Source organism: Neolamprologus brichardi, chromosome 12 (genome assembly GCF_056152115.1).
Source record: "Neolamprologus brichardi isolate AB-2024 chromosome 12, ASM5615211v1, whole genome shotgun sequence".
Taxonomy (NCBI): Eukaryota; Metazoa; Chordata; class Actinopteri; order Cichliformes; family Cichlidae; genus Neolamprologus; species Neolamprologus brichardi.
The window spans coordinates 20225362-20249342 of NC_142115.1; the positions used below are offsets into that span (position 1 = coordinate 20225362).

The following is a 23981-nucleotide window of genomic DNA, read 5'->3' on the forward strand; positions in this document are numbered from 1 at the left end:
CTTCTGGAATAAATGTAATTCTAGTCTGCAGTGAGTATAGGAGGCTCAAAGTTCTTTCGAAACTGTGCCGTCTTCCTGATTAAATGTTGTTGGGACACGTCACTACCACACAACGTGGCCTATTCACCATGACCCAGTGTTGTATTATCAACTGCCACCCCACCCACTCTGCTCGGACCTGCAGCGTGTACACTGCCCATCCCTCGTGATTAAGGTTGCATATCCAATCTAGAAAACAGTGGATCAGTCTGGTTTCATTAAGCATTTGTAGTGTAAACACTTCTTTCTCAAAATATTTACATCACTTTTGAGTAGCTGGGCATTACAACAGTAATGTAATACTGGGCTTTTCTGCTGCTTGTTTTGCTGATGACAGTGTGGCAAGGACTCTGTCTTCTGGTATTTCAAAACTTAGCTGCACCTGATTATCCTGATAGGTAGGCTTGCTTCAAGTTTTCAAACAAAAGAAACTCACTTCACTTAAATCGTCCACCAGTTTACATTTAAGGTGAAGAATCAGCCGTAAGCTAATGCTTCACTTTGTATCAGCAATGCTTAAGTAATTCCTCAACTTTAGTGGTTTACCTTGACAGTGTTAGCATAGGTAAAACTCCAAAGACACTGCTGCGTCTCATGTTTTGGAGTTTCCGATTGGTCTGGTTGTGTTGCAACATCTCCCTCTGCACAGTCTGGGACTCTTTGGGCCCCTGTACTGATCTATCATTGAAATGGCTGTTAAAATCATCACAATCTTGCACGTCTTGACAGCTGCAAATACCAAAATGGCCTTTAGACTACATTGCAGGGACTCTTGGCGTGTGTCGTGAGGATTGTACTTACAAGAACAGACTAGCTGCAGTGTAACACGGGCCATGGCATGTGTAATTCTGTAGTGATCACAGGGAAATAACTGTTGGCCAAATAGCAAGTGAAACTAATCTCACCTCTGAGGTGGTGCAAATAAAGCAGATTTGATGGATAAATTGCTGTTTATGTGGATGAGGCTTTAGTTTTGGCTGTGTCACTAAATGGAGCTCAGTCATGTTATGTACCCATCAGTGGAGGTTTTCTTCGTTGCGTTGATTTGTGCAGAAGCAGGCTGCCCACCAGTATGTTGTGTGGAGGGCAATTTATTTAAAATGAAATGATATTACAAGATTTTTCTTTCAGGCACACAGTGGATATTTTTAAGTTTTTGCTATGGATGTAAGCATAATTGTACAGTACAAGCAACGAGTCACTCACCACACCAAAACGATGCTTTTGACCCCCCCCAAAAAAAACCTCTATGCAGGAAACCCAAGTATGAATTCATTTTTGTGATCATGTACATGCTCAATCATCACCGCCACCACAAAAAAGCAAAAAAAAAAGTGAGTTTAAGCCCTCTCTAAACACCTGCTGTGCACTCTTTGTTCACTCCAATATTCATACCATATCCTGACCTCAAGCAGTCACGCCATCACGTCTGACTTGTCTAATTCATATGGTGCACATAGTTTATTTCCACTCATGTGTTTTTGATCTCTCTGCACAGAATAAAGTACAGTCAGTTTGACTTTAGAATATTTCCTTTGACTCCACAAAGAGAACATTTGATGACCTCCCCTGTACCCTTGACGATAAGTTTTGACACCTCAGTATATATCAATACAGATGGGGTTTGACGACCATATGAGTGATTTCCGGGTTTTTCCAAGGTTAGTCGGATAGGCACAAACCACCCTCACTAACTTCTGATGCACACCCAGTCATTTTGATCTTTAAGCAGGCTGAAATATGACAGAAACCTCTTGGTTGAGAGTTCAAGGGCACATTTAGGCTTGCATGTGATATGTGTTTTCATGTGTCATGGGTTTCCTTGTATTTGTTAGAAGAGATGCATTAAAAAAAAAAAAGGACAAGGTTAAAATAATAATAAAATTATTCACCTGTAATTAAAAGAGCCACGGGCAAATAAAAGCGTGCAAATCTGCCTCATATTTTGGTGTCGTCAGCACATTTTCCTCCAGGGAGGTATCTGATTTCAGTTTCTACTGACATGCAGCTATGTGACAAACAAAGCTGTACAGGTATGCAAACAAGGCTTGCCTATCACAAGTTTTTCCTGTAAAGTGTTGACCCAGATTGCGATGGCATTACTGGAAAAACACCCCCCACCCCCCCATTTTGTTTTTTTTCCTTCTCCATTTTTGACACACATGAAAAGTAATTACAGCTCATTATATAAGGTTTTGTGAAGTTGCAGAATAATTACCTTTGGTTATCTTTGAAGGACATCAATGTAGTTGATCAGCTCTTTCCAGAAGTAATCAAGTTTGAGTTTTCTACACCAATGCACTCCTGAACCAAATAAATGTAGGGAGGACTCCTCCAAACCCTGTTTTGAGCAAGATTACAATTTGAGATTAAAAATGTAATTCCATTTTTTAACAAATTAGCCTCTTTAGGTTTGTAATAACTTATTCATTCTACTAGTTAATGACATTCTATACTTGTTTTGCGGTAGATAAGGGCTGTTCGGACACTCCCACTGCTCAACAGGACGAACTTCCTGCTTGTGTTGTGATCCTTGTCCTGTCGGAAACATGCCACACAAGTGTTTCTCGCTCATAGTCACTCTTTCCTCCTTGCTCGTTCACTCTCCTCCTCTCTCCCCGTCTCTTTCTCTCTCTGCACACAGTGGAAAACCACCTTCAAAACATGTCCAACATCCTGTGCCGTGCTTTAGTCGTGGTGATTCAGGCTTTAAAACTGTTCCCATGTGGAATATTAAAAAAATAGAATAAAGGAGTCCGAAACCCACCCAAGAGTGTTTGCCTATCTATAGGTTTTGGTAAGATTGGACCTCATTCAGTTGTTTGTCTGAAGTTGGATGGCTTTCCATTATCTTTGGAAGTGGTTTGTTATTGTAGGCAGAGCTGTGGAACTTGAAGCTTTTGAATGAGCATGTTTTCCAGAGTGCCTTTGTCTGCCAACAGATTGTTGTCTTGGTAAAGATTTTAGCTGAACCAGCCACAGAGTCTGTTTTTGTTTGGATTGGGAATGTCCTATTTTTCCCTCTTAGAAGTGGCTCTTTCTAAAAGTGTGCCACAGATACATGCTGTTAGTATGTCAGATGTTTAATGTTTGGCACAATGGAAGATTTAGGAGGTGCGGCAGGGGTTACAGCTACCCACTGGAAATAGTTTGAAGTCTTTAAAATCTCATTTGTTTTCTGTTTCACAGTACCTTTTTCTGAAGTGCTTACCTGACATTAGCGAAACCATGAAATCATACCATTGTATTTCACTGTAGCCTCCTCACATTGGGGTGGCTGTAGCTCAGGTGGTAGAGCAGGTCATCTACTGATCGGAAGGTTGGTGGTTCGATCCCTGGCTTCCCCAATCTGCATGCCAAATATCCTTGGGCAAGATACTAACCCCAAATTGCTCTCCGATGCATCCATCGGAGTATGAATGTGTGTGTGAATGTTACTTAGAAAGCACTTAGAAAAATGTGCTTGTGCGAATGGGTGTGAATGGGTGAATGTACAAGTTGTGTACAGCGCTTTGAGTGCTCAGAAAGAGTAGAAAAGCGCTATATAAGAACCAGTCCATTTACCATTACATTATTTAAAAAAGGTGATAAATCTGTCAATCTGAAACATGCATGTGACAAACTCCTCTTTCTGAGGACCAAATAGATACAAGGAGACTGTGCATAGCGACAACTTCAGACTTTTATCAAATCTCGAATGTTCTCAGTCTGTAATCACAAATGTGCTGAACGTTTTTGTTGGGTGTCTCACCCTCTCGAGGCTTTCACTAGTTCACATACTCTACATTTGTGTTGGTGCATATTGCAGTTGCGGCTTGTGCAAACCTCTGCTGAAATGAATAGGTTCAACATCACAACGGCAACAGTGTGTCTTTAAATAAATGTGCTCTCTGCCTTTTTTTCTGCAGATATGAGACGAGTTGTACGGCAGAGCAAATTCCGTCATGTCTTCGGCCAGGCGGTGAAGAATGACCAGTGCTACGATGATATCCGGGTCTCGAGGGTCACGTGGGACAGCGCCTTTTGTGCAGTGAACCCCAAGTTTGTCGCCCTAATTATTGAGGCCAGCGGTGGCGGAGCATTCCTCGTCCTCCCTCTGCACAAGGTGAGTTTATTATGTGTTGTGCGCCCGTTGGACTGGGCTGGGGTGTGCAAATGGAGTGAACTGAATGTGAAAGCATGGTTGCATCCACTTTTTAAAAATCGTATTCTTTATCATACTACATGATTTCAGTGCTCCCTGATTATATTTTGAGTAATATGAATGTAAAGTATGTATGTATAAACCTTTGGATTAATTTTTAACAGTGGGTTGTTTCACACAAGCCACGCAAGTACAATGCAAGCTACACGGTCTCCTGATCCTTGCCTCCATGTTGATGAGTTTTTGGATGTAAACAAATTAGCAGGGTACATGCCTCCCTTTTGTTTTTACCTTGTGTCATAATTAGGTCAGTTAAGGCGCAATAGAGGTCCAATGTCCTGGCATGTCCCACAAACCTCTTGGCTGCTGTTATGTTTGATAGTGGTGAATTGCTGCTTGCTTGTGTTTGTTTGTCAGCGTCAGGCAGTGGCCAAGTAGCAGGTCCTGACATAGAGTGACATAAGCACTGCAATGCTGTTGACAGATCTACCCTGGACCTGTAATTAGTGTACACCACTACACTGCCATGTCATATGAGCTAGCCCTGGCACTGGAGACCGCATCCTTAGGCCTGTCATCACACAGCTTAACACCTCTCAGCACCTCATTCAATGCAAAGCTTGTACTGGAGGTGGGCTGCGAGCTCGAACCGGTTCACGCTCCTCCTGGGTCCTCCTCTTTCTGTGTCTGTGTACTACTGAGCTTCCCTTTGCATGCCATGCTGCAGTACAGTAATGGTGTGTCTCCAGAACAAAGTCTACTTTCACTGCTGAATTTTTTTTAAAAAACAAAAAAGTTTTCAGTGAGGTCTTTCTGTACAGCGAAAACCTCTAGGCAGTTTCCTCAATTGAGACTTTCAGATCTTCCCACGTATTTTCTTGTAACCCTGACAAACTAGTCCTTCAAATGTGAGTCTTTTCTTCATAGAGCAGCCCATGCTTTGAGGGCCTGGCGCTGAAAGGGGAATTATGTTAGTTAAGATTTGTATGTATGCATGTTAAAGATACTTTGACATGTATTTGTGCCACCAAACCTGTTTTACAGATAACCATAATGGGAAAAGACAGTTATTAGAACCTACAACTAACATAAAGATTTAAGCTTAAATTATTTTTTTTTTTTTCCTTTTAACTTCTATTTCAAGTCTTTATGACCTTACTATTCTCAAATGATTTTTTTTTTTTCTGACAAAGCAGGTCCATCTGGAAATCTCAGTATAGCCTCAGCTGGCAATGCAGGTCTCAAAAGTGGGACAAGTCTGTTCTTGCAAATTGTATGACTAGACTGCAGAGCAGTGGATTGGTATTAAAGAGTTGATCTCTGCACTTAACGCCATTGCTAAAAGACTACATGGAAAAAGCTATTTCTCAGTTATAAATGGATTACACTAAGTTTTGTGTAAATGAGCCTGTTTTTCTGTGTTCTCATTTATGCAGCTCTGCTTTGTGGATAAAACTCTTGAGTTACAGTTTTTTGGGTCTCATTCCACTTTTTTGCAAGGGTGCACATCCCCTCAGTGTCCTCAACCTGCCTCCCCATGGATTTCTAATTTGAGGGTGCATCTGTGCGGCTAACCCAGCCTGTGCTGTGTGGCTCCTAGTCTCTACGGGAAGCCAGCTGCTCTGGGCCTTTGTCCCAATGCTTACTCCCAGTACAGCCCTTTGTCATTACTCCACTTATGGGGAGGGGGAGGGGGAGGGCGGGGGAGGGGGAGGGCGGGGGGGGGGGGGTGCAGCAGAAGTGTGATGATGCAATCTCCCCCCCTTGGTAATTAAGCTACAAGTAACTATGCACTGTCTTTGTTACTGTCATGCAAGCCCACAGACAGGGGGGGCAATATTTCTTTTGTCCTCAAATTGCTTTTTTGGGTATATAAAAAGCATCACCTAAAATTCAGATCTGTGACCTGACCTCGTGGGGGTGGCTCTTTTTTGTGACTCACTAGGTTGTGGGTTAGTGCGGCAGGCCGCCCTGACTCAGCACAACCACGAGTATTGTTGCCTCTTCCTGAGAGAAAAATGAGATTTATAGAGAGGGGATCAGATGTCTAGCTTTGCACATGTCATTCCCTTCCCTCATGCTTTCAATCTGTCCCTTTCTCATTCTTAGCTGGATGCCTGCTAATTTATTCCCTGATTTCCATATGAAGGAAGTTGTAGAAGTGAATACAGCAGCTAGCTCGTAATTGGAAGAAAAAATCCTGATGGCTCCTTTCTGGTCAACACGAACGAAGAGCGAAGGATGAGTGATTTGTTACTGTGGATTTTAATTTATAGTTCTTTAAATCGAAATCTGATTTGTTCATCCTATGATGGGAGTGTTATAAAAAAAATCCTGCTCAATAAACACTTTTACCGAGCAACACCTTTATGTTATAAGCATTTTACAGAAATCAAATTTGGAGTGTGGGTTTTAAATCAATGGTACCATTCATTCACTCTGCTGAGCCTGTGCCTGTTAGTAATCCTTGGGCATTTCTACAGTGACACGTTATTTCTCCTCTGTCTAATATTCACTAGGTTTTACTGCCTTTGTAGCTGCTTCCTGTGTCTTTATGCAAAAATGCACTGGGTGTGCATGATATCCAGGGTCTTTCCCCACACTTTGGTCATTTTGCTTCTGCCTTTGCCGCTTCTGCCTCTCAGTCCTGCTGACTGCAGATTTTACCATATATGGTCATTCACTGCTCCCTGCCTGACAGGCTTCCAAGACCATTTCCTCCCTGCCCTGCCATTGGCTGCTTCGTGCAGTGTAAGTACACATGTGAATTCTGGGATAGGCCGAAATATGAAGAGCGGCCAAGATGAGAGAACTGGCTTGGAGTCAGATGTTGTTTCTGTCAATGAGTCACTCACTGTATCCAAGTGCCATATTTAAATATTTTAATGTGATAATCAGTATCACTCTCGGCTTCTTCTTTTTTCCTTTAAGTAGCAAATCTTTAAAGAAAATTTTAGAAAGAAATCTTTTTTTAGCTATTTATTTAGTTTGCAGCCATTTCTCATCTATCTACATCTGAATGCGTTACCAACTTAACATATATATATTCCAAATATGTTTTAGCAGCTTTCAGCCAAAAGTGCAGAACTCTGTCACAGCATGTACTCTGCTCATAATAGACGTAAGGAGAGTCCATCCCTCAGGGGGTGTAAAATATCTGTTTAGATGTACTAGAAAATAATGGAAGCTTTGATTTTTCATTTGAGTAATCTCTGTCACCAAAGATGCTGCAAAGATGCTGGCTGCAAAAATATCTAATAATAAACTCTACACTATCTACAGGTATGCTTGCTTAATCTGTTCAGCGAAATACGGCTCTGGTTTACAGCCAGCTTTGCATTGTTCCTGGCCTATCATTCGGAGGTTGTAAATCTTGGGATAATGTTCTGTGTGTAACAGAGCCGCCGTTGCTACTTACCTCTCAGCTGTTTATCTCTACCTTAGCCCCTCGCCTCAGCTTTATAGGCTGAGACTTGCAAAAGTGGAAATTTCCATGAAGCTCTTAGAACTGGACGGCATGCATGCACGACCCTGTTAGTGGTGTGCATGTGTGAATCACATGTTGAGTTGCAAGGAGAGGAAGTGTGGTGTGCAGGCCTTGTGTGAATGAGAAGAATGTCCTCTTTTGCCTTCAGGGAATCTCGTTCATGCATTTTTATTCTTCTTCTTTTTTTTGTGCATGTTTCAGTGTTGTGCTTTGTATCCATCGGGTGTGATTCACCCTTATTTTCTGCAGCCTTACTTGTTGCTATGCAACCAGTTGTTTTCTAGGCCTCAGACATTCCTATCAAAGGATTCAAATGTCTGTAGTGTAGTTATGGACATGTTAGGTATTCAGCAGTGAGCACAGTCGCTTGCTGCTCGTGTAGGCGTGGTTTATACTGGTGCAGTTTCTTGTTCCTCACAAAATGCTGACTTTTTTTTTTTTTTTTTTTGCCGAGGTGTGGACAAGTTGCCTTATCACTGTACACTCCTCTGCTGAGGTGTTATGGTCTTATACCTGCCTGAATACACAGGGCCTAAAGGTTGGTTTATTTACTGATCAAAGGTGCTGGGGATTACTGGCAATGTACGTCGCAATTTGAATAATCTGTTGACCTATACCCAAACCCAAAATGAACCAGAGGCTTTATGTTGTTGCTGAGATATGGTATTGGGTAGTATTTAAAACTGCCACGTGAAATGAGTTGGTTTCCTGCTGTATGACAGAAGGAAAGGGCCAGAGCACTGCTAGTTAGCAGATATAATTTTTTTTTAAAGCATGCCTTGTCTACTGTAAAAACAGCAATTAAGTGCAGAGAGTTCTCTAAAACCTCAAATGCACAATTTCTAATTCACTGCTGTCTCTCATGAGGCAAATAGTGTAAAATAAATGATCTGCTTAACCAGTATAAAAGTTGTCATTCATATATGCAGTACTGAGCCAGAAGGCTAGCCACAAACTATAGAAAGCAGGCAGTTTCAGGGACTCGAAGCAGAGCGGAATGAGGAAATCGGCTGTAAAAAGAATTTTTAGAAGTAGATGGTGTAGGTGGAGAAAATGTCCAGTCTATTGATTTTTTTTTTTTTTTTTTTTTTAATTTTTAATTATTTTTTTTTTCAAGCTTTCAGAGTTCACACTTGATTGAGCATTTGAATCAGTTGCAATAACCAATAAGCAGGCCATGGGATGATAAAGTGGTTAATGCTCTTGCTTCATGGCAGAAGTGCTCCCGGTAAAAACCTGCTGACCATCTGGGGGGTTTCTTTGTTGAGTCTGTATGTTCTCCGTGTGACTGTGTGAGCTCTGAGGTTACTTCTGCTTCCTCCCACCATCCAAAGAGTTGAATAGTATGTTTTTGATTCTATGTTGGCTGTAGGTGTTAATGTGAGCATGAATGTGTGTTAGCCCTGTGATTAGACTGGCGTCCTGTCCACAGTGTGCCTTGCCTCTTGCAAAGTGACCCCCAGAGTATTCTGACCCTGAATTGTATACACAGTAGAAAGGATTGGTGGATGGATAGTTGTATTGAGTCTTAAGGAATCTCTATTCACTCTTGCAACCAATAACAGAAGATTTGCAAGTAGCTGCAGTTTAATGTGGAAAGTTGAAAATGGCTTTTAAAGGTGGATGAGCATATAGATGTAGTGGAGGAATGAAAGTAGTAACGTATTAAAAATGTTCACAGCTTTTGTTTTATGCTTCCAGGTGGGGGAAAAAAACACAAAACAATGCATTTTCACAATATGAGACTTTTAAGATGCACACAATTGGTGTACTGCTATACACAGGCAATCCCACTGGTGCTTGTTAATTTCCCATGCTCACAATTACTGATGCCCTGCTTCATGCCAGCTGCGTTCCTGAACTTGTGTATCATGCCATCATAACTTTCTGCAGACTTGAGGCAAGCCGCTTATGCTCGCTCTGCAGACCCTGAAATTCCTAATTGTGTATATCAGACACAAACACCATTAACACCTCAAAGGGTGTTACATTTGACACCCTAGCGGCCCACTTGCTCTTATTAGTCATACTCATAACAGAGCTGCTTGAGGCTAAGGTGTGGAATGTGAAGAACGCCTGGCTCTCTGGTCGAACTGTCAGCCTCTTCTGCCATGCCTGGGTTTTTGGGAGTTTAGTCGAAGTGTTATCGGGACTTCAAATATCACAGTAGATTCGAGCATAAAGTATGGATTTAACTTATCCTGTCAGTAGAAAAATGATGAGATATAAACATCAGTTTCATCCACTGGTGGTTCTCTTTTGGAGTTTGGTATTCATGCTTCTGGTTCCATCTGAGAACTATTTCTTACTGTAACATGTCACACCACAACAATGGATGACATTGACGCGATGTGTATCTGCACCTATAGCTTTTTGTGTTTGTTTGATTCTTGTGAAGGAGTCACTCTCGTGATTCATCCAGTGACATCACTCCTTGGCCAATCAGTGGCCTGCAGTCTGACATTATATTTTCAGCTCGACTCAGCTTGCTTGAAAGCCCAGTTCTGTAGATACTAACACGCACATGTTAAAAGGTACTACCACATAATGGAAAACACTAAAAACTGAGTAGAGTGGAGTTGAGCGGAGTAGGTGCTATTTATTAAAATAAATAAATAAATAAAAATAGGCAAAATTCTCTCATAGAGCATAGGGGGTCATATTATGCTCAAGTGTGTGTTGTACAAATTAAGCCCTACTTAAACACAGAGGGGTGCTCGGTCTGTGTGTATCTGTTTCTTCATAAAACACACTAAGACGAGGATCAGACGAGACTCGTAGGCTGTAAAACGGTTAGCACAGGCGGGAGGCGAAAGGGCAACTGAGACTAAAGGGACCGACATGTTTATGGATTGATCCTTTTTGCTTAGCAGAACACAGGAGTCATAATATGCAAAGAACTTTGTAGTAAAGTTACTATCAGGATGTTGTAAGAAAAATCCTTTAAAAGGGCTCAATTGATTCAAAATGCTGCAGCAAGAATACTGACAGGGACTAGAAGGAGAGAACATATTTCTCTTATACTGGCTTCTCTTCATTTGTTCCCTGTTAAATCCAGAATGAAATTTAAAATCGTTCTCATCACATACAAGGTCTTGAATAATCAGACCAACATTTATTATTAACTTCAGAAGCTTAGGACAGGGAAACCAGAAGGTCTGAAACAGTTTTGTTCATTTTTTAGCTCTACATATTTGTGTTTGGACTCTACTCTAGTAGCCTTGCATGATTCCCTGTGCAGATAATCATTGTTTATCTCTTATTGGGCCTTGATGCAGCCTCTCAGTTCATTCTTTCACTGAAACAAGCCCTTATGGCTGTTCTTCCTGTAAGGCCACCTGCCTTTAAGTCCGCTTTCTTCCCATTGTCTACCCCTCACTAACAGAACATGAAGTAGCTTGATGTTGCTGTTCAAACTGCTACCAGAGCTATGCTAAAACTAGTTTAGAGCAGTTTTTTGGCTCACAGGGATTACTTGCAAGTATCCTGTTGTTTAACTTTGGCTATGTTTAATATGAGATTACCATTTTAAAGAGAAGCATTATGGGAAATGTGTGCTACAATTACTAATTTACTGTGTATTGTTTTCCAACTTGATACTACAGACATATGGACAATGTCTTCATGCCCTCTTTGGAATGCTATAGTACTAGAATAAGTGAAATGCAAATGGCTCTGAACTGTTGGGTTATCTTATCTGTGTGATCGGTTTGTTCTTTTCCAAACTTGTTTATGCAGTTTCTGTTGAAACACCTGGTCATCAGTCCATGTCCTTCCTGCTTTACATCCTGTTCCTATTGCCTTTGGGAAGTCTTGTCCATGAATACATTTAACTGCGAGCTAATATACATTCGCATGTGATGAAATTATGTGCACAGAAACATCCTGGCTCAATTGAATGTAAGTTACTAAACAACGAGAGGTGGATATTTTCATAATGTAATGGTAGTGTTGCGTGATATAAGCTGGTAGCTCACAGAAACCTATTGACAGTAGTGTCAAAGTCAGCTTATTGTACACTAGGCTTCAGGGTGGATTTGAGGGTGTGTTCAGTAGGGCAAGGTGCTGGCACGATCTTGTGATTTTTCTTATTACATGTACACACACACACACACACACACAGATCATTGTCACATAAACCAGACTTTGATCACTAAGCTTGGAGTGTGTGTCACAGCCCAGCTTTGTGTCAGGTGACAGCATGGGTACAAGCGTGGTATATTTCACGTAGCACAGGGACAATTACTGTGATATGTACGCTTGCATATTTGGATGTGCAGCCACTGCAGGTCTGGACTGGCCCAGAAGACACTTGCATCAATGTGGACCTCTTAAATGAGTCATGTTATTCAAAGTATGCAATAACAGCAAGGTTGAAGTGCCATCTCATGGGCTGTGTGAGTTTAAGGGTTCATAGTGGTTATAATTAGAGTTTATAAAAACAAAATCTGTTTGCTATGAATCAGAAGTAAAATGTTTATATTTAGAAGCTTTAAATACATTAATTGTTTGGCTATAAAGTCTGTCATGTACAATTTGCAGTCTACTTTAATGCCTCAGTGGTCCTGACTCTTGCAGCCAGCACTCACTGACTCATTACAGTATATACGGTTCTTAGATTTAGTAGCTCGTGTCAAGCCATTCAGAATAGCTGTGGGCAGTGAGGGACTCCTTGTATTATACGAGCCATGATGCTTTAAATAGGCCTGCAGCAGAGGGACTATTTCCACAGTAGGTGACATCATTTCTATGGCTCTGCAGTGGCACAAGGGAGTCAGCACAGACTAGGGTGTGTCACCCAAGCTTTAGAGCATAGGTCACCTCACCATGCAGAGATCACCTGGCTCTCTGGACTCATAGGGTTTAGAGGTGAAATCCATCTGCAGTATGACTTTAAGGATGTGCAAGTGCATACATTAGAAATTCGTAACCTTATAATCAGAATTGCGTGAGCAGATTATATAAAGAGCTTAGTAATGTTTGATCTGGGGCTACTATTTAAAAGTAAATTGCTGCACTGTAAAATTAAGAATCTCTTGGCATGTTTCTACTGTCTACTGACGTCACTACTAGAAACTTTCCTTAATTACTATGGGTGGTCCAGCAGGAGCTAAATCTAATCTAAGAGTTTGTTTTAGACACAAACTCAGATTGCAGTAAAACCCAAGTGTTTTTGTTTGTTTTTCTATGGAAATAATTATATTATATAAAAGGCTGGCTTTAAGCAGTTTAGTTTTATTTTTCATGCTTAAATTGTTTTATTGAGCCATGTAATGTGACTTGATATCTTAAATTTGATTTCAGTAATGCTGAACTAGTTTGTTTTTTGGTTCTTCCATTAAAATAAATCTCTGACTCCGCACAGTTAATCTTGTTCTTTGTATTTTCTCACCAAACTGTAATTAACTGTACACAAGGATGGTTAAGTGTTACCTTTTAAATACATTTGTTTTGAGGGGTTTCCCCACTCTACAAATTAAAAATTGAAATTGTTTTATTGGGTCTGAGGTTGTTTTTTTTTTTTTGTTTTAAAATCATAATTACTTAATAATTAATTAATTAATTAAATAAATAGATAATTAATAATTAATTAAAATCATTTTATATATATATATATATATATATATATATATATATATATATATATATATATATATATATATATATATATATATATATATATATATATATATATATATATATATATATATATATATATATATATATATATATATATATGAGAGATAATTTTTTTATTAATTTAAAATTATATTAATTAAAAAAAAAAAAAAAAACTTTTTTAGATTGGAGTTTGTGTGTGATCTATGAGCTGCTTTTTGCAGGTAGGATTTAGGATCATCCTGTAATTGTCCTGTTTCAAAACACACTCGCTCCTCCAGCATGGATAATGTTCTCTAGACTAAGACTAATCTTATTACTCTGTTGTTTATCTGTGTTTTTACAGACGGGGCGCATTGATAAATCCTACCCCACAGTGTGTGGTCACACAGGCCCGGTGTTGGACATTGACTGGTGCCCCCACAATGACCAGGTCATTGCCAGCGGCTCAGAGGACTGCACCGTGATGGTAAGGCTCGCCTCACCCATTACACCCAAACTCAAACCTCCTCGGGTCAACAGGAGCATACATTCTTTAGATCATAAGAGGCAAGAGGCTACATGCTCTTATTGCGAAAGGCAAGGCTGCGGTTACTCATGAATGGTTGCAGGCCTCACCCTCTGGATTAGATTAAGCTCAAATATGTGTTGTAGGAATCAGAGCTGGGGAATGATTTAGCTATTTATTGAGCTGAGGTCACTGACTTTTTTCAGGCTGCTGTTTTACTTTTCTCCATATGTCCTTATTTGGTATATAATAGGCTGGGATAGGCTTTCAGCCTGCTTAGATGGCAGCCACTTCCTCACCTGAAAGGCCTGACTTCCTGTTAATCCCATGCTAAATCAAGGCAGTATTTATTTGGTTTGTTTTGCAGAAGTGTGAGCCATGAAGAGAGGAACTATTGCTGGTTCCTCTCTTCATATCATAGAACATGTGACGGTAAATTTCACAACCTAAACAGACTCAGTGATGTTTAGTTTAGATTTGGTAAGAGTGGGTTGGCTGGTGTACACAGCAGGCCTGTAACGTAGGACTATAGCGTAGGCAGGGCATAAAACATTTATTGTAGATTAAGAATAGATTTTGTTATCACAGAGTACACACTGGACTTCAACGAAGCTAATTTAATGTTAAAATGTGCTGGAGTGGCCTTTATTTTCTTTTTAAAAGGCTGCATTAAACGTACCCATTCTATTCCTCTGAAAGGACAACCTTTACAGGATGCCTGTGCCAGGCACCGAGCACTAAAGAATGTAAGGAAAAAATTTAACCTCAAATTCTTTTCATGCAGCAGTGTTATGACAAAGTAGATCAGATGAATCAACGTAATCATGTTATAAATAGTGTTAGTGAATAGTAACCAATCAGTACTTGACATCCTGAAGTCTTAAATAGCTGGTTTTGAGGTGGGGTAATAATGTTGCATTTTTCTGCATATCTCTTAAAATTTGAGTTGGGTTTGGCACTGCTGAAGGTCCCGGCTTTCAACCCATCTGGTTTTGAACATGTGAAGTTTCCATGTTCTTCCTGGGTTTGTGTGGGTTTCCTTTGGTCGGTGTTATTTCTCCTGAGACCAAAAACATGTTAGCTTAATTCTCTCGTCATTGTTCCCTAAACCATGGCAATGGGTTACATCTGGAGTTAGTTCCCTATGCTCTACAGTGGCTAGCCACTGCTCCTGATAACTCCAGGTGTTGTGCCAGAAAGTGATCTTCTGCCAGAAAGTGATTGCCACCTGCAGGAGTGCGCGCAGCTACTTAAAGCTGTAGCGCCCAGATTACTTACATAGACAGCTACTTCCATGCAACTGATACAAGGTGCGGTAAGCTGAAGACAGCTTCAACCGTCTGTTTGTTGAACAATAGTAATGCGACTGCACCACATTTTCTTGTTAGTAACGGCGTTGTAACAATAGAAATAGTAATTAGTTAGATTACTTGTTACTGAAAAAAGTAACGCAGTTAGTAATGCAGATACTTGTAACGCCGTTATTCCCATCATTGTTCATGAGTTTCCTGTGTAACTGTATTTTGCTAAGTCTAACTGTGTGTATCAGTCAATAAGGAACATGCTGTGAATTCTTAGTGATTGCTGCCCCCCTCTGGTTCCTTTTTGTAATTACAGTTTAGATCCAGTAATCATTTTAATTGCTAGACTGTGTTTAGCATAATAATCATGAAATCCTTTAGAATAATTTTTTTTTTCATACTTCAGAGAATTTTTACTGTCTGCTCTCAGTTTCTGACTTCCTGGTCTCTTTACAGGTGTGGCAGATTCCGGAGAATGGCCTAGTCACTTCCATGTCTGAGCCAGTGGTGGTATTGGAGGGCCACTCCAAGCGTGTGGGCATCATCACATGGCATCCAACAGCACGAAACATCCTCCTTAGTGCAGGTAAGAGCTCTGGCAGTGTTTCCAAATCTATAAAACAATGCTGCCTTCAAAACTTGATGATCAGATTGAGCACAAACCTCACCATTACCTTTATCTGTCACCAGGTTGTGATAACCAGATAATCATCTGGAATGTGGGCACCGGTGAGGCCATGATCAACCTGGAGGACATGCATCCTGATGTCATTTACAATGTGTGCTGGAACCGCAATGGAAGCCTTATCTGCACTGCCTGCAAGGACAAGTCCATCCGTGTTATTGACCCCCGCAAGCAGGAGATTGTTGGAGTAAGTAGTTTGCAAATAAATTATCATATTTTCTGTTTTTATATTGAACTGTATCTGAAGTATTTAAAAGGTAAATATGAATTCAGGTGCAGGGATTTTTCGATTTGGAAGCAGAGAGACTAGTAAGCCCCAGTATGGTAACATTGTTCCCTTAAAATTGTTGTTAGCTGTGAGTCTGAATTATGACTGCATAAGCTTACCAGTTTTAGTTTGGATTCAGACCAAGGACTGTCATGGGAAACTGTAATTTGCTACCAAGGTGTTGTAAAAATTTACACAATGTGCCTTGGCTGCTGTAAGCACCTGAGAAAATAGGGCAGTAACAGCACCTAAAGTTTAATAACAAGTACAGATGCATTCAAATTTTGCTGTGAATGTCGGAGGGGAAAAAGGACAGAGTGCAGCCAGCATTGCATTTGAGTTAGTTTATCAGGTTAATGATATAACATAGACCACCAAAAACCAGAATGCAAGAAGTGATGGAAAGTGGTTTGTTTTTGTTAAATAAGAGGTTATGTTTAAATGCGTTAACTTGATTGATAGTGTTGTAGAATTAAAGTGGTGTTTGCTTGTATCATCGTCAGCCTCTTCGATTTCTGGTATTGTGACATCCCTGTTGATGCTGGGTCAGGCTTCCCTTTGATCTCACAGCAGTTTCAGTTCTTTGTGGCATGGATTGGGCAAGATGCTGAAATCCTCCCTTTGAGATTGTGCTCCAGTGTTGACATGATTGCATTACGTCATTCTGACAGCTTCTGATTTAATGCTTTGATTTTCCTGTTCTGTACATTCCAAACATGCTCTGTTGGAATCATACAAAATCTTTCCTTGTCCCTAAAAGCCAAGGATTCATCCTGGGATTTGTAGATTCATGGAGTTTATAACCAAAGCCTGAGCCTTCCTTGGCAGAACTAAAACTGAGAAACATCACACCAAACCATGTTTTTCCAATCTTCAGCTGCTCACATCGAATCAGTGCAGAACTGTGCTTAGTGGAGTTTTGTTTAAGCTGTTCTGATGAAACTTTGGAGGCTGTTGTGGTGAAAATCCCATCAGCATCAGAAATGCTGAATATTTCTGATACATTCATGCCACATTTAAAATCACCCATGCCAGAAATTTCCTTTCATAAAACATCAAAAATCTTCATTCAGACTTGTGTTCTGCGTATTATTTCACTTCTGCCTGATGGTTGTCTGATTAAATGATCACACCAGTAAGCAGGTTTATGAGTGTTCCTACCTCTGACCTCAGCAGAAACAAACATGATGAACTGCAGATAAGGCAGTAACACGGACTCGCAGGGCTAACCATTAACCTCTATTTCACAGGAGAAAGAGAAGGCCCACGAGGGCGCTCGCCCCATGAGGGCCATTTTCCTTAGTGATGGAAACATCCTCACCACTGGCTTCAGTCGCATGAGTGAGAGGCAGCTGGCTCTCTGGAATACGGTAAGCTGCTTCACAATAACTAATGATGAAATGCAGAGTGGTGTATGAACACAATGTGAGTGGGTGAAGAAGAAATGCTCAGTGCATCATGGGAATCCCCCATTCGCATGATTAAGGGAGGGTTCAGGGTCACCCGATCACTATAAGGTTTGTTACTGATCATTGCTGTTGTAATGATAAACTTGTGTGAGTTATAAGGGCTTCAGAGTCTATTAAAGATCTATTTTCACACCTGTAGCACTTCAGTTTGCCTCATTATGGACTTGGTATGTAAAGCTGTGTTTTAATGTTTTTGTATTGCCTCAAATTAATCTTTCTTCTGTTTTTGTTTTAAGCAAAACTTGGAGGAGCCAATGACTGTCAATGAGATGGACACCAGCAATGGAGTGCTTCTGCCCTTCTATGACCCAGACACCAACGTCGTTTACCTCTGTGGAAAGGTGCGTTTCCTTCTAAGCACCCAATAATCAAATCAAGCATTGTTCTAACACAAAGCTTAATGTCTCAATTTAAATTTGCACACATTAGAAATAAAACACTTGTTTATATCCTGATAGGGAGACAGCAGCATCCGTTACTTTGAAATCACAGACGAGGCTCCTTATGTTCACTTCCTGAACACCTTTGCCAGCAAGGAGCCCCAGAGGGGTATGGGCTACATGCCAAAGAGGGGCCTCGATGTCAATAAGTGTGAAATTGCAAGGTAACCCAAGACTGGTCCTAAATCATCATCTCTGAAACCAGAAATCGTTTTGATTTTATTCCATCATCTCTAATGTGGAGTTCATTGATTGACCACTAGGAGGCATACTGCAACCGCAATACAATAATCCACAGGAAACTGCTGCTGTTTTTATTGTGTAATGATGTATTGAACTGTGAGTAACACCAGACTTTTTATGTTGCAGGTTCTATAAACTGCATGAAAGAAAGTGTGAGCCTATTGTGATGACTGTGCCTAGAAAGGTTAGTACTCGCCCTAACATGGTACTTTGCAGCATCTTTTAGACCTCTAATGTACTCTTTAAATCACAAGCACCACATTCACAAGTTCTCTTTTCCTCACAACTTATTGCTCTATTCTCTCCCGTCAGTCGGACCTGTTCCAGGACGACTTGTACCCAGACACAGCTGGTCCAGATCCTGCTTTGGAGGCTGAGGAGTGGTTTGATGGTAAGAATGGAGACCCCATTCTCATCTCTCTGAAGAATGGCTACGTCCCGGGCAAGAACCGTGAATTCAAAGTGGTCAAAAAGAACATGTTGGACAACAAGGTCACCAAGAACTCAGAGAAGTCGAGCTCTTCCAACAAGTCCTCCCACCCAGCTCCATCAATTGTGAGTGTTTGCTTTCATCAGTGTGTCCAGTTAAAACCGGTTTAACAGTACGTTGTCACTCAGTCTCAGACGTGTAGTGTTAAGGAGTAAGGTTGTTTTTTTAACAGTTGTTTATTTTGCATGATTAGATTAAACAGCAGATTGAGACGCCTTATTTCACAGTCTTACACTGTATATGTTGAGGTCCCTGCATGTAGGTCATGCTATGCCACTGTCTCATCTCCTTGCAGGTGGCTGTCTGGGACTCCTAGCGTTACATTTTTTTTATTAGTCATGGCAGATTGCTGCCAAACTTAGATGAGGTGGTTTGTAAATGTTACTCGTCCCACTCTGCCCCACAGAGGGAGAGGTCTTCTGCTGCTCTGGGCGCCTGCTCCTGGGCGTCCAGCAGCACCTCACCCACAACACAGCCTTGGTCCCAGCCCATGTGTCTCTGTGAAGGTCTGCTCTGTAATCATAGCCCACTGGGCTCCAGTGGTGTTGAAAGATGTTAACCCTCAGACTGCCAGATCCTACCACACTTGATTTAAAACTCAGAAAAATATTGGGTGAAACAGCTTGGGATGTTGTCCCAAAGGGCCTTACATGTAGCACAGATCAGAGAGTAGTCTACTTTAAGGTCATTCCTGCTAGGGGAAATGAAGCTTTTGGTTTAAGGACACTTGAATTAAAGCTGTTAGATTATGACAAAAAAAAAAGAAAGAAAATTAATAACCAGCAATTTTGGTCTGTGTAGATCAAGATTAACATTTTAACTTGAGCAGTAAATAATGGATTCGTCAAACTTTAATAATGAAGAAACTTGTCTCTTTAAGTAAATTGATTTTTTTGATCTTAAGGTAAAAGTTGAATTTAAATAAACTAAACCTGCCACAATCTGTTAGGGAGTGGATTTAACTAGACTCTCACTACTTGTGAATCCATCTTTCTATGATCTGCCCTATTCATGGGTGCAGTCATTAAGTTCAGCGTGTGTAAAACCAGCTTAAAATTCCTAGAAGTGTCTTTGACCCACGGGTTTCAAGGTGTACTACTAAGGGACCCACCTTAGGTTTACCTCATTTTAAAAGTGACTGTAGCTTTATTTTCATAAAGATGGTTAAAAGCCCATTAAGTCTCACTTTTGTTTTCTCGTATCTCTCACAGAAATCTGAAGCCAAGCTGGAGGAGATCTTGAAAGAAATCAAGTCCCTCAAGGACATGATCAGCAGTCAAGAAAAGCGAATCGTCCAACTTGAAGAGCAGATGTCCAAACTTGCCATTTAAGGACCCTTTTGCCCAACCCGCTACAATTCAGGACGCTCCACTGGCTGGGGGTGGGGGTGGGCGGGAACACTCACTGCCTATCTCAATGACAGTGTTTCGTCTGCCTAGCAAAGATCCCTAGCAACATTCCAGATGAACTTTTTCTTAGCCAGCTCCCAACCCTCAGTTTAAAACAGGTGGAATAAGAAGAACATGTGGCAGATTTAGTAGAAAATACTTTCTTTTTGGTGGCAAAGGACTATTCCTTTTATTCTGTGGCAGTCTTTTTTTTTTTAATTGTGTCTACTTGTATAAAAAGATCTTACATAATTCTTTGCATTTTAGAATAATGATCAAGAAAACCATGTCAACAGCCCCCACCCCCAATTTATCATGGTATAGCATCATGTTTTATAAGTAGGCCTCAGTGTTTGGTGTTTGCCCTTCTCCAAAATTAAGACATTGCCAAATCTGGACTTTTGTTTACACTTCCTTAACAGTATTTTTTTAAAGTACAGAAAGAAAATCAGTGATGCACTATGAAATTAAAATTATTTAATTGGATGGTTCTGAAAGAGAGACTGACAGATTAAATTTGTAGTTAAAAGAAAATACATTGCAGGTTGCCACAGCTGACACCAAACACTCAGACACAACCTTAAGTGACTAATTCTTGCTGTCAGAAATCCACACTTTGCCTCTGCTGTTTCCTTTCATTCCTGTCGCTTTTCCATCATTCCGACTGTGGACGTAATAGTCCAAGTAAACATGCATTCCTTTCTACCTTGCTTTACCAACATGCACTCTGCACTTATTCAAGAAAGTGACACATTCCACAATTCCTATTGGCTGTTCTTGGTATGAGGGGAAAAACACACTCACTGCGGTGACTCAGTTGCACTGCTTGGTTGTTGGGATTCTTTATGTGGTGCCCATGGAAAGACGAGCTTTTGCATTTTCATTCTTTCTGCGAGGAAAAACTCCAACCCGATTGTTTGGTTATCCATGTGTTTTCTCAGCACATCACTGTAGTCAAGTGCAGTGGGCTTATTTTTTTGTCACTGCTCTTTTGTTTGCTTTGCCATCTGATGTCTGCGTTTTCTGTACAAGCACAAAAGACAGTTTTCTAAAATGACATCAAATAATCCTGCAGCTACTTGACTGCTTTTAACCATGTGATGTTAAAGCTGGCTAGACCTCAAAGGCCTAATCTGGGTCCTCATGTCTCTGGCCTTTTAGGTACCAGCCACTGTAGACTTTCCACTACAGAGTTTTCCTTTTAATTCAGAAGAAGTAAGTAGTTGGGTTATTGCTTCAATGTTCAATTAAATCCTGTTTCTTGTTCCAGCTGTTTCTACATCCCTCTTAGCACTTCCACATCTTGGCTATTTCTCAGATGCTCCAATTTAGTGCAGTCAAATTTGAAAATTGATCATATTTTTCAACCTGAGTTGTTTTTTGTTTTTGTTTTTTGTTTTTTAAAGATTGTTTCCCTGTGGGAAGCTGAGACGGGTAATGGTTCAATTTGTTGTTTGCCTTTAATAAATGTTACCACTGTAAAGACCTGAAAGTGCCATAGAGGTGACCCTGGAAGTGTTTTATTTAGTTTTGGTTTCTTTGTAGGTCGACTGTTCTGTGAGTAGTTTTGTGGAATAAATGGAGGCGAGGTGCCTGGAGTTTAAACCCACTTTGAGGTGCTATACTCAGTACAAAATTCAAAGGACTCGGTTTCTTACGTACTGTGTGACATCATGAAGTCCTGCCAGTCCATAATAAAGTTCACCAGGCAGCATTACTTTGTCAGGGTTTGTCAAACACATTGTGCCCCTGACGCTGTGACACTTTCCTCTGGGGTACAAGCTTAAAATGTAAAATGATGTAAAACCAGGAATCTGTTAGCTGAGTCATCAATAATCTGAGAATGTTAGTGACAGGAAGTGTACAGTGTGATGCATGTTTGGCTGACACTGGTCATACTGCCATATCTTTTATATGAGACTGCCACTCTCTGGGTTAGCACTGTTGGCACAAGAGCGGAGTTTTGAGGAGTAGTAGCTTATAGAGATCCAAAGGGACACTGTAGGTGGAAAGTAAAAAGTGTGTTGAAAGATAGATGTATGTTTGTAATTGAGGTCTAGAAAACGAGTGAGAACTGTGTAAATAACGTGACCATATATCTGTATTTTTTTCCCCTCCCCATTTCTTTTGTTTTGCGGATGTGCTGAAGAGGGTATTTGTGTGGGAGGTGGATTTTTAAACATTCCCCCTGTTTGTTCCTTGCACCTTGCCATCATGAGAAAAGCAGAACCTCTGTTACGTCGGAGGTTATCAAGAAAGAAAATCTGATGAAAAATGAACCAGGATGAAAGCCTCGTGTGGAGGTCTGCTCAGCATTTTTGTTCATTATTCTTGCTTCAAATATCAAACCATTGATTATAAGAAAAATTAATAAAGAATTTTTAAAATGAGTTCACTGTTCAGTTGTTAATGAGCAAATACACCGATTAATGATCAGTATGACACCTTAACACTCACTGGACACTTTATTAGGTACTACTGTATTACTGGGTTGCCCCCCCCCCCCCCCCCCACCCCCCACCCCCACACACACACACACACACACACACACACACACACACACACACACACACACACACACACACACAAGTCAAGATGCATTCCCAAAAGTCTTGAGTTATTTCTCATTTCTTTGTGTTGCTTGGAAAATAGTTGCAGAGATTTTTTTTTTTTTTTATCATTTGAATAAAGTAAAAGTCAATTCTGAATTCATACAGTTCTAACAAGCTTGAAACTCAATATTTGGTATGAGCCATCCTTAAGATGGACTAACTGAAGGGAAAAATCTTCTTACGTCTTGTGTCAGGTCTTTGCTAGATTCTTTTTTTTTCTTCTGTTTCTTAAGAACATAGATGTGTGAAGGTTTTGGCCAACAGTTCTTTGGTAATCACCTTGTTGGTGCAAACATGCTGGTTTGTGCCTGTCACACTTTAATCTTTACCATTTTCTACAGATTCAACTAAACAAATAGTTACTACCAGCCTCTCATTACCACTACTTTATTCCAAAGTGGCTAAATATAGAACTTGGTTCTTTGTTTGTTATGTGCAGACACAACACTGGTGCCGTTTTTAATGCATGCATGATTCATGGGTCAGTGTTAAGTGGCTTAAAAAAGAAACACATTCCTGTGAAACTGGACGGGTACAAGAACTGGACTGAAAATGAATGAAAAAGCAGCCAATGTCCAAAGAAAACTGAAAGATTTCCAGAAAATGGCCTTCAGAAACTATTTCTTAAGACCACTTTGAGAAAGGTTTGGCTCCCTGGAAAGAAAAAAAACTATAATTGACACTTTTACGCAGTACTGTGTAACAAGACGAGAAACACGAGCACCCTTAAATAAATGCCCTGCAAGTTAAACAGTTATCCAGTGCTCCTAAAAGTCCATTTAGTTCATATATTTGCTCTGTACATGAAAAGAGTGCTTTCTCCCTGTACTGGTCTTGTATGCCCTGCAGAGACAGGCTGTAATCAGCAGGAACGTAATTAGAGAGTATTCAGTGCAGGCCAAAAAAAAGTTGTGGAACTCGCCCCACCAAGAATAGAAATACTGTTTTCCGAAGAACTTGGGACTAACATGCACCAACTGCAACATATTTGTTTTAAAGATAAACACTGAGGCTAAAGTTGAATCTGTCAGTCAGACTGTGAATGGACGAGCACATACTGTGGAAAATTAGCCTTTCGTTGCAAATAAAGACTGTTTCTATTTGTAGAGCATCCCGTGTATCTTTTGTCCTGTTAGTGTGAAGTATCAGATCAAATGTTTCTCAAAAAAACATATGGATGATAAAAAAAATCTGGTCCCACATGAACTACATGAACTTACCAAGAGTTAGGCTGTTGGAGGATAGAAAGTTCAGAAAGAAAAAGAAAAAGAGGGAGGAGAACCTGAAG

General features: G+C 40.4%; 1 protein-coding gene across 2 annotated transcripts in view; it reads left to right on the top strand.

The window, feature by feature from the left end:
- coro1ca (coronin, actin binding protein, 1Ca) overlaps positions 1–22471 on the top strand; it is a 34864-nt gene extending 12393 nt beyond the window's left edge. For both annotated transcript variants that reach the window (XM_087849123.1, XM_006784258.3), the window contains exons 2-11: positions 3948–4144; positions 13636–13758; positions 15555–15684; positions 15789–15970; positions 17302–17421; positions 17757–17861; positions 17979–18124; positions 18330–18387; positions 18516–18758; positions 19905–22471. In XM_087849123.1, the coding sequence (XP_087705249.1) occupies positions 3948–4144; positions 13636–13758; positions 15555–15684; positions 15789–15970; positions 17302–17421; positions 17757–17861; positions 17979–18124; positions 18330–18387; positions 18516–18758; positions 19905–20024 (1424 nt within the window). In that variant the 3' untranslated portion in view covers positions 20025–22471. The remainder of the gene's footprint in view (positions 1–3947; positions 4145–13635; positions 13759–15554; positions 15685–15788; positions 15971–17301; positions 17422–17756; positions 17862–17978; positions 18125–18329; positions 18388–18515; positions 18759–19904) is intronic.
- The last annotated feature ends 1510 nt before the right edge of the window (positions 22472–23981 follow it).